This window comes from Benincasa hispida, chromosome 5, assembly GCF_009727055.1.
Source record: "Benincasa hispida cultivar B227 chromosome 5, ASM972705v1, whole genome shotgun sequence".
NCBI lineage: Eukaryota > Viridiplantae > Streptophyta > Magnoliopsida > Cucurbitales > Cucurbitaceae > Benincasa > Benincasa hispida.
This window is the reverse complement of record NC_052353.1, coordinates 52,072,549-52,083,858: the sequence shown is the minus strand read 5'-3', so window position 1 is coordinate 52,083,858 and position 11,310 is coordinate 52,072,549. Positions and strand designations below refer to the sequence as shown.

Sequence of the window (11,310 nt, the reverse complement as noted above, 5' to 3'; positions counted from 1 at the left end):
TGCTTTTGGGACCACTAAGTCGTGTATACCGTACATAATTTAGGGTAATTGTGGTAATCGTGGGCCTCGTTCACGATTGCCTGGTCAAAGTTGCATACCTGTACATGTGGGAGCCTGCGTGTGATAGGTCACTGCGAGGTGTGACAATTTCACGTGGTATGAAGGAAGTCGTGGATCTTATCCACGATTTAAAGATAATCGTATGCCGGGTCCACGATTCTACTATCCAGTTTTGTCAATACTTACAATCCAATTTTCTTTTTCTTTTGTTAATAATTATTAAAATAACATTATTTAAAAAAATTCTTGAAAATTTGAAATATTCTTCTCTCTCCCTCCCTATCTAACTTTTATTATGCAGGCGCGTGTGATGCACGTGAGTCCAACCCAACCGTTTGCGTTACGATGTAAAATTTCCGGTTTACGGAATTATCGGCTCTCTCTCTCTCTCTCTCTCTCTCTGTTCTCTTTCTTCTCTCTCTTTCTGTGTGATTTTGTTGAACAGGTTTCGACTCACAAGGCTTGCAACTTGGCAACAAACCGAGAGGGGGAAAAGCAAAATCGATGAACAATCAGTTCTAATGAAGAGATTCACCTTCGAATCGGGCGTTGAATTGAAGCAATAACTGGTAATTCTCTTTGATCCAATCCAAATTCGCAGTATGTTTCGCTGAATGGATCTGTGTTCTTCGATCCTGCACCAATGTCGGTTTCACAAACCCTAGGTGGCACGTCCAGATGCGGCCGTGCGATCGGCCCTTCTCTCGATAAGATTGTCAAGAACGCAGCCTGGCGTAAGCATTCTCACCTTGTTTCCTCTTGTAAATCCGTTCTTGATAAGCTTGATTCTATTAAGGAGGCTGCTCCTGATCCTGCCTCCCCTCTCGCCGGCCTTTCTCCAGCTGATGCGGAGTTTGTGCTCCAACCTCTTCTTTTGGCTCTTGATGCCGCCTATGTCAAGGTTGCTGAGCCCGCACTTGAGTGCGTTTTCAAATTGTTCTCCCGCGGTCTTTTCCGTGGCGAGATCGAGCGGCCGGATGGCGAGGCAAATTCCAGTGCCATTTCCATTGTGTATAAGATTGTTGAGTCTGTTTGTAAATCAGGAGGTCTAGGTGATGAAGGAATTGAGCTCACTGTTCTAAGAGTGTTGCTCTCTGCGGTTCGGAGCCCTTGTGTATTGATCCGCGGGGATTGTCTGGTTAATGTTGTTCGGACTTGTTATAATGTGTATCTCGGTGGCTTAAGTGGTACGAATCAGATCTGTGCAAAATCTGTTTTAGGTCAAGTAATGGTCATTGTTTTCAGTAGGGTGGAGGAGGACTCCATGGATGCTCCCATGAGGATCATTTCTGTGAGTGAATTATTGGAATTTACTGATAAGAACTTGAATGAAGGAAATTCAATATATTTTTGCCAGAACTTTATCAATGAGGTAATGGATGCCAGCGAAGGGATTGCAGATAAGAAATTATATGCGTTTGCGGCACAATTGCAGAATGGCCATGCTTCGCCGCTGAAAGCTGACAATAAAGGTGAATCTGATATAGGAGAAACGGAAGATGTTTATAGTAAGATTAGGGAGGATGGATTCTATTTGTTTAAGAATTTGTGTAAATTGTCAATGAAATTCTCATCACCGGAGCACCCAGATGATCAGATCCTTTTAAGAGGGAAAATATTGTCTCTGGAACTGTTAAAGGTGGTTATGGATAATGCAGGTCCAGTTTGGCGCTTTAACGAGAGGCAAGCATTCCATTTTCCATTGATCATTTTAATGCTACTCTTGTATGCGTCTATAAACTGACTTGAACTCCCCTATTCATGCAAAATTTTGACCAAATTATTTTTCTACCTTTTCATTATGTAATGCTATGTTATTAACTAAGTATTTTTCATTGGGAAAAATGACTTTTGAAAGTCGACTCAGAATATTGTTTTTTGTTTCGACAAATCTACAACGTTTCTGTAGCTACACAGTCTCCCAATTGTGGAGGATTTGAGCTAGGCTATAGTTACGGGGGGAAAAAAGATCTTGTGGCTAAGATGCCACATTCAGGACATAATTCCAAAATCAACTTCTTATTTTGTCCGAGTACTTTGTAGCAAGCTATTGTTGATTGGATAAACTGTGACAGATTCTGTCACTGTTGGTTTCAGGTTTCTCAATGCTATCAAGCAATTTCTCTGCTTATCATTATTAAAGAACAGTGCCCTCTCGGCGATGGCCATCTTCCAGCTTCAATGTTCTATTTTTACGAGCTTGTTGACAAAATTTAGATCAGGATTGAAAGCAGAAATTGGCATCTTTTTTCCCATGCTTGTCCTCCGAGTGCTTGAGAATGTACTTCAGCCTAGTTTCTTGCAGAAGATGACCGTACTCAATTTGTTGGATAAGATATCTCAAGATCCACAGATTATGGTCGACATTTTTGTCAACTATGATTGTGATGTTGATTCTCCAAATATTTTTGAAAGGTACTGCACTTGTCCATATCTTTTGTTATACACGTTGATTTTGTTTGATTCGATGTATAATTTTAGTTTTCATCTGTTTTCTCAAGGGTTGATGCCTTTCCTCTCCCTCTCACATGGTGAGGAGGAGAGGGACCTTGGGGGTGGGGGGGAATGGCTTGGCGTTTGAATTGTGACATTAACCTCATACCTCATTGACATATTTACAGGATTGTGAATGGCCTTTTGAAAACTGCTCTTGGACCGCCTTCTGGTTCAACCACAACTTTGTCTCCAGCACAGGATGTTACATTTAGGCTTGAATCTGTTAAGTGTTTGGTAAGCATCATTAAATCAATGGGAACTTGGATGGACCAACAAATGAAGCTAGATGATCCAAATTTACTCAAGACTTCTGAGAACGACGCTTCACCTGAGAATCAATTAAGTGGGGAAGAAACAGCTGCTGTTGACTCTGAGCTTCATCCGGATGGTAATTCTGAGTTCTCAGATGCTGCTACACTTGAGCAAAGAAGAGCGTACAAAATCGAACTCCAGGTTTGAGCATTACTTAATCTCTAGTTAATGCATTTTATTTATGTGGAGGGTGGGTGATGAATGGTGGCTTCTGTTCTAGCAGTATGAAGGCTCAAGTTAGGACAAGATGGATAAATCATATGATGGAAATTTATGAGGAGGTCGTTTTCTTTGGTAGGGTAGGGGAAGAAAAGAAATTATGATTAGAGGCTATAATTAGAGAACGGAGAATTCCACCAATGTAAAGCTTTAAAGAGAGCCAAGTTAAGGACAGAGCCAAAATATCTGATGAGTTGTTGAAGATACTGGAGATGAAAGTTATTGTTGTTGTTGATGGTTTTTATTTATTTTTGGACGAGAGACCATGTCATGAGTAAAGAGAAACTAACAATAGATGAAGGGATATAGGACATCCTCTAGAGTGGGTTTACAGTTGGGAACCCTGGCCTTGGTTATAGATCACGTTTCTTCTATCTCCAAATCATAGGGGCAGTTGTTCTCGAGGAAGGGATGGGTAGATGATGCTCTTGCTTGGGGTTCAGTTAGTGTCTAATAGTAGGGGCTCTTCTTGTGTGATTACTTTGGGGTTTCTCAAGAGAGGAAATTCATCCTGTTATTTACCTTTCCTCCTTTGCTTGTCATTGGTTAATCCTACTTCTTTTTCTCATTTTGTTCCTTACTAATTTTTGCTGTTACTTGTATAATATTGACACTTTCCTCAAATCTTGTTTGGTTGAAGTATACTCATCATATAATCTATTATTTTAACACATTTCATATTAGAGGTAATTAGCATCGTTCTGACAACTTTCCTGATTTACGTTCAGAAAGGTATTTCACTGTTCAATAGGAAACCTTCCAGGGGTATTGAGTTTCTGATCAGCACAAAAAAAGTTGGTGGTTCTCCTGAAGAGGTGGCTGCTTTTCTCAAAAATACTAACGGCCTGAATGAAACAGTCATTGGGGATTATTTGGGTGAAAGGGAGGAATTCCCTTTGAAAGTCATGCATGCTTATGTTGATTCATTTAATTTTAAAGTGATGGACTTTGGCGAAGCAATAAGGTTTTTCCTGCGGGGCTTCAGGTTACCAGGAGAGGCACAAAAGATTGATCGCATCATGGAGAAGTTTGCCGAGCGGTACTGTAAATGTAACCCTGGTTCATTCACAAGTGCAGATACCGCTTATGTGCTTGCTTATTCTGTAATTATGCTGAACACAGATGCCCATAATAACATGGTGAAAGAAAAGGTTTGACTCTAACTTGTGCATTTGATTGCATATTGGTTTAACAGCTTGCTTGTAAAGCTAGATGATACTTAGGTTACTTCTATGACCCTTTTCTGAAAAGTATGTCTTTTTGATTAATTCCTACTGTGGAGTTCTCATATAATCTCCTTAACTTGGCCAAGAGGTCTGAATGTTGGATGGTGAATAATACGTCATTGGTTGTGAACCGGCATGGGTTATTTACACAGAAGGGATAAAAAGCCCGGGATCTGTCGCTTTCTCATGAGAACAGTATTGCCCATCAATAGTTTCATTTGATTTGCAAAAGTGCAAGGTTTTTTCATTGTTTTATGTGAGAGATTTGAAGGGCGGCTTATGCATGCCCAGTGAAGGATTTTACGGAAGTAATATCGTTGGATTTATTGCCTGTTAAGATTTATAAAACATGATTTCTGGAGATACTTTTCCTTGTGTGGTGACTGGTGAATGCATGCAAGTATTTCTGAAACATATAACATATACTGCTGCTTTTCATTCTTATTTCTTAAGTTTTATTTACACATTGATTTTTTGCATGTTTTTATTTTTTATTTTTATTATTTTTTAAAAACTTTTTTTAAAAAATAAATTTCACTGTACTTTGATATTTTCTGACTACTATCGTGCTTTGGTTGGATATTCAGATGACAAAAGCTGATTTTATTCGGAACAATCGAGGAATTGATGACGGCAAGGACTTACCTGATGAGTATCTTGGTGCTCTTTATGATCAGATTGTTAGGAATGAAATTAAGATGAATTCTGATTCTTCGGCTTCACAAAGTAAGCAGGCGACTAGCATCAACAAACTTTTGGGCTTGGATGGTATACTCAATTTAGTTTCTTGGAAGCAGACAGAAGAAAAAGCTGTTGGTGCAAATGGGCTTCTTATAAGGCACATACAGGAGCAGTTTAAGGCCAAGTCTGGAAAATCTGAGTAAGCTATGAAATGAAGTCTTAGTTGATATTTCTTATATATAACAAAAATCTTAGTTGATAATTCAACCTGCTTGTGAGAAATTGATTTTATTTGCGACAATAGCTTTTCATTGTAATTTGAACATGCAATCCTCTTCTGCTTTATAATTGTTTCCATCTATATGAGATAGAGTAGTATGGTTTCATTCTCTCACTTTCTGTTGTTTCGTTGTGGATTTTGTTCTAATTGATTTTCCTTGTATATGTTGTATACTTTATATGTCAATGGAAGATTTTATTTTTTGGTTTGGGCACCTAAAAGATTAGGAACTTTTTTAAAAACTAGGAACTTATTTTATCTGTATTTGCAGATCTGTTTATCATGCTGTGACAGATGTATCAATATTGAGGTTTATGGTGGAAGTGTGCTGGGGTCCTATGTTGGCGGCATTCAGTGTGACTCTTGACCAAAGTGATGATAAGCTTGCTACTTCTCAATGCTTACTAGGCTTTCGGCATGCAGTGCATGTCACAGCTGTCATGGGTTTACAGACTCAACGGGATGCTTTCGTGACATCCATGGCTAAGTTTACCTATCTTCACTGTGCTGCAGATATGAAACAAAAAAACGTTGAAGCTGTAAAGGTATGCATATTCTCATCATAAAAACAGAAAGTGGTTTTTTCCTCCAAAAAACTTGTCCCATAAAGGGATATTTTCTGTATTACCCATCTAAATCGAGAATAGGGCTAAAATATGGTGGCCCATATAGGCTATAAAATGGATGCCCATTTTTCCACGGTGAAGCATAACTTATCAAACATCTCCTAACTCTTGAACTCATCAAATCAGGTCTGATGTGCAAACATTGTATCAAGGAATAAGCCTTCATAGAAGGGCTAGAAGGGAGGACAATAATTTATGGATCCGTTTATTTTCTCAGATCATATTGAATCATACGTGAAGAGCTAACTACTTAATCTGGTTTTATAAATTTTGTTGTATGGTCAATCTTTTGCAAGTCTTTGAGGAAATTCTCTTTTTCTTTTTCTTTTTTTCTTCTCAACAAAATAAATGATTTTTTTTTTCCCATCTCTGAATCAATGCGCACATACAGGCTATAATATCGATTGCCATAGAGGATGGTAATTTTCTTCAAGAGGCATGGGAGCACATATTTACATGTCTCTCCAGAATTGAGAATTTACAATTATTGGGAGAGGGTGCGCCATCCGACGCATCGTTTTTGACCACATCAAGTATCGAAACTGAAGAGAAAGCACCAAAGTCGGTGGGTTTATCATCTCTGAAGAGAAAAGGAAGTCTCCAAAATCCAGCTGTTATGGCTGTTGTTCGTGGAGGTTCATACGACAGCACCTCACTTGGAATGAATTCTTCTCCAGGACCAGTAACTCCTGAACAGATTAACCACCTAATTTCAAACTTGAATTTGCTTGAGCAAATAGGCAATTTTGAGTTGAACCACGTATTTGCTCATAGTCAAAGCTTGAACAGTGAAGCAATAGTAGCATTCGTGAAGGCTCTTTGCAAAGTTGCTATTGCAGAGTTGCAGTCTCCTACAGACCCACGTGTGTTCAGCCTCACTAAATTAGTTGAAGTGGCGTAAGATCTTTGTCTATACCTTGAATTCGCTTCATCTGCATGGTGTTTAATGTCTTTTAAGTGAGGAAATCCTTAGGTTTAGAATGCTAATTATATAATGATATTTATTATATCATAGGGTTCCATGACATCTATTATAGCCTTTTTTTTAATAAAATCTCCAGTTTAGGTAAGGTAATGCAGTGCCTTTGACTTGTGGACATTTAGAAATGGAATGGGAAAATCACCTCATGCCATCGTTTCTTTTGTAGGCATTACAACATGAACCGCATCAGATTGGTGTGGTCTCGCATGTGGAATGTTCTCTCTGATTTCTTTGTGTCAGTTGGCTTGTCAGAAAACCTGTCAGTTGCAATATTTGTGATGGATTCACTGAGGCAGCTTGCGATGAAATTTTTGGAGCGTGAGGAGCTTGCAAATTATAACTTCCAGAATGAATTTTTGAGACCCTTCGTAATAGTTATGCAGAAAAGCAGCTCCACAGAAATTAGGGAATTAATTGTTCGGTGCATTTCGCAGATGGTTCTCAGTCGGGTCAATAATGTGAAATCTGGATGGAAAAGCGTTTTTATGGTACGTTCCAAACAACAGGAATAAAATTTGGGTGTCACAATACTAACATATTGCCCTTCTTGTCAGCTCCAACTTTATTATCAACACTTGGACTGTTAATTTTAGTAAGGAAGTGATTTCAATTTTTAAAAAATGAACTGAAAATTCAAGTTACACTATTTTAAAATTTAAGCTATTAGGTTCAGATTGATTTAACCCTTTATATTATTATTACTATTTTTTTAGGGTTTAGGGTTGTGTTAATTCTTTAACATATTATATGAGGTATGCTTTTAGACAAGGAAAATATTAAATAGATTCAATAAACTAGATCTCTTACGAGTTTTCCCTCCCAATTATGATTATTTTTTACGACGGGTATTAATGGAGTTATCATCTAATCTAATCACCTTATACTCAACTATTGTCTCAGGTTTTCACTGCTGCTGCTGCTGATGAGCGGAAGAATATTGTCTTATTGGCTTTCGAAACCATGGAAAAAATAGTTCGAGAATATTTTCCTTACATAACTGAGACTGAGACTACAACATTTACTGATTGCGTTCGATGTCTGATTACTTTTACAAATAGCAGATTTAATAGTGATGTCAGTCTCAATGCCATTGCATTCCTTCGGTTTTGTGCGGTAAAACTTGCAGAAGGAGGACTCGTTTGCTATGAGATGGTGGGAGACAATGTTTCATCCAATTCTCCAGATACACCCACACCCACGCCTACGCCCACAGATAAAGATGATTATGCTTCCTATTGGGTTCCGTTGCTTGCAGGTAATGATGCTTTTAAAACTGGATTTTGGCTAGACGAGACATGCATTTATTTTTACCATACATGAATAATTCTGCGAACTCACTTTTCGATGCATTTGTCTAGTATTTTTTGTTATGGGGATAAACTCTTATGTTCGAAATTTTCTATACTATATCAGCGGTTATCGTTCCTTTTTTAGGTGACACTCTTTCCTTTGAAATTTACCTATGAGACTTAGTACATATTTGGGAGTGATTTTGAAATGGTTAAAAATCACTATTTCATGTTTAGAATCACTCCGAAACACGACTTTGATCCCTCAAAATTAATTTAACATTTAATTTTACACTTTTAATGCAATGTTTATATATCAAAATTGATTTTGAATAATTAATAACATGTTTAAAAGTGATTTCGAAAATGACAAAAGTGATTTTAATTATTTTAGAATTACCCCTAAACATGCCAACACAGTGTTTGGATTTGAATTTATATAATGTTTTTCATTTATCATTTCTCAGGGCTATCAAAGTTGACATCTGATCCTAGATCACCAATCAGAAAAAGTTCCTTGGAAGTACTTTTTAATATCCTGAAGGATCATGGCCATCTTTTCTCGCGTCAATTTTGGGTTGGTGTTATCAATTCCGTAGTCTTCCCCATCTTTAGTTCTTTGCATGACAAGAAAGAAGTGGACATGAATGAAAATGATGAATATTCAGAAGGAAGTACATGGGATTCTGATACCTGTGCAGTGGCAGCAGATTGTTTAGTAGATCTGTTTGTTAGTTTTTTCAATGTAATAAGGTCTCAACTAGCCGGCGTGGTGACGATTCTGACTGGATTCATTAGGAGTCCGATCCACGGTCCTGCCAGCACTGGCGTTGCTGCATTAATGCGTTTGGCAGGTGACTTAGCTAACAGGCTTACTGAAAACGAGTGGAGAGAGATTTTTCTTGCTTTGAAGGAAGCGGCCACGTTAACCGTCCCTGGATTTCTCAAGGTCCTGAGGACCATGGATGACATCAACATTCCCGGGATCTCTCAATCTTATTATGATGTGGATGTGGCTTCAGATCAAGGTTTGTCAACCGATGGTCGCGATGACGACGACCTCCAAACAGCCTCCTACATTGTTTCGAGAATGAAGAGTCATATCTCAATGCAACTCCTCGTCATACAGGTAAGCTTCCTTCTCATATTTCAAAAACTCTCTTTTTTTATTATAGAATATAACATTTTTCCTCATTTCTTTAATCAGGTCATTACTGACCTATACAAGAACCATACCCAACCTTTCTCAGAAGGCAACATTTCCATCATTCTTGAGATATTTTCTTCCATTTCCACACATGCCCAGAAACTGAGTTCTGATACAATCCTTCAGAAGAAGCTACAAAAAGCTTGCTCCATTCTGGAGATATCCGACCCACCCGTGGTTCACTTCGAAAATGAGTCTTATCAGAGCTACCTCAACTTTCTCCAGAATATGCTTGCGAATAACCCATTGGTCACTAATTCAACTCTTATCGAATCTGAACTTGTCACAGTATGTGAACAAATTTTGCATATTTACTTGAAGTGCACCGGGATGCCAAGTGAGGGAAAAGAAACCAACCAGCCTGTGCTACATTGGATTCTTCCTTTGGGTTCAGCAAGGAAGGAGGAACTGGCTGCTCGAACGTCTCTAGTTGTCTCGGCATTGCGGGTTCTATGCGGGTTCGAAAGGGACATATTTAAAAGGTATGCTGCACAGCTTTTCCCATTGTTGGTGGAGCTTGTAAGGAGTGAACATAGCTCTGGAGAAGTTCAGGTTGTTTTGAGCATCATATTTCAATCATGTATAGGCCCAATAATTATGCAATAATAAGATTATATACACACATATATATATTCTTTGTGGTATACTTAGCATTCCAATTGTAAATCAATCTTTAACTAGGTGGCTTGAGGGTGGAGCCAGCCACATTATTTTGTAGAATATGCCAAAGTCCAAAATTTTTGCCTAGTGGAAGAGGATGTATGTGCTAGTATTGATAATATAAAATTGAGAGGATTTCCTTTTCCTTTTTTGTTTCATTGCATCCTTTTTTGGGTCCTGATTCCCATATTGTTGGCATTTGTAAATTTTTCTTGAATAAAAATTCAATTGCCAATGATTTTTTGAGCCATTGTAAATAATTGTTCTTTGGAAATTCCCTGCTCTCCAATGGTTTGGTATGATTTTCAAGTTATTTTAATGAATTATATAGGAGCGTTATTTAATTTATTTAGTTCAATAAACAAATGTGAACGAATCAACATGGACCACACTTTGTGGTCAAAAGAGGGAATGAGTTTAATAAATAATTTAGAGAGAAATAGCCACTTGCCTAGGATTTGGTGGATACAAGTTTTCTCAAGAATGTTGTGAGGTTAGGTGGGCTAATTAGTTGATAAGTAGATAAAAATGAACATGGAGTGTTGTAGAAATTGAAGAAATCATTGGGCTTAGATTGAGCAACTAATTTAAAAATTTGGTACTTGTAATGTCTAACACTTCTAAGGCTAATAAATTGTATAGCGACGTTTTTAAAACATTAATATAGCCAAATCTTAAGACTTTTAAATTTTAGGACATTTGTGAAATATTAATTATATAGTGGGCTAAGTCTCTAATACAATAGCATTTTTTAAGAATTGCAAATGTAGCAAATACTATTAGTGATAGACTTTATTGATGATGGATTCCTATTTGTGAAATAGTTTATCACCTAAATTTTGCTCTATCTAGATTTTCTTTTTTTGTTTTACATATTGTGCTACATAAGCATCAATTTGGTTCTTGTACTTTATAATTTGTAATAATTTAGTCTTTATTGTGCAAACTATAATCAAATTTAATTGAACTTTGACACACGTAGATTGATAAATTAGTTATGGTTCAAAGTTACTTATAGATTATGAAGACTTAGTCATTATATGATTAAAATTGAAACTTAATTTTTATAAAATTTATCACGATAGAGATTAAATTATTACGAATATTAAAGTATAAGAATTAAATTGTTACATAGAAGGACTAAATTCTTAGTTACAAATTAAAGTTTAGTGGTTGGAACTCATATATTTATCCATGTTTTCAAAATTCAAAGAATTAATAAATCTCTTTGCAAAAATTATTCTTTTTCAATAAGTGCAAAAATGAAAGTGA

General features: G+C 37.1%; 1 protein-coding gene across 1 annotated transcript; it reads left to right on the top strand.

Annotated features, from left to right (window-relative positions):
- The first annotated feature begins 440 nt into the window (after positions 1–440).
- Positions 441–10,196, top strand: LOC120078545 (brefeldin A-inhibited guanine nucleotide-exchange protein 1). The gene is made up of 11 exons (XM_039032821.1): positions 441–1,743; positions 2,158–2,475; positions 2,682–3,009; positions 3,816–4,238; positions 4,901–5,193; positions 5,546–5,819; positions 6,292–6,797; positions 7,049–7,370; positions 7,783–8,137; positions 8,639–9,300; positions 9,379–10,196. Exons 1-11 carry the CDS (start codon positions 704–706, stop codon positions 9,982–9,984), a joined length of 5,127 nt encoding a protein of 1,708 aa, XP_038888749.1. The 5' UTR covers positions 441–703; the 3' UTR covers positions 9,985–10,196.
- The last annotated feature ends 1,114 nt before the right edge of the window (positions 10,197–11,310 follow it).

Coding starts and splice junctions, on each gene's coding strand:
- LOC120078545 (XM_039032821.1), top strand. CDS start 704: ATGTCGGTTTCACAAACCCTAGGTGGCACGTCCAGATGCGGCCGTGCG. Junction 3,010..3,815: donor CGTACAAAATCGAACTCCAG/GTTTGAGCATTA, acceptor ATTTACGTTCAG/AAAGGTATTTCACTGTTCAA. Junction 5,194..5,545: donor GCCAAGTCTGGAAAATCTGA/GTAAGCTATGAA, acceptor CTGTATTTGCAG/ATCTGTTTATCATGCTGTGA.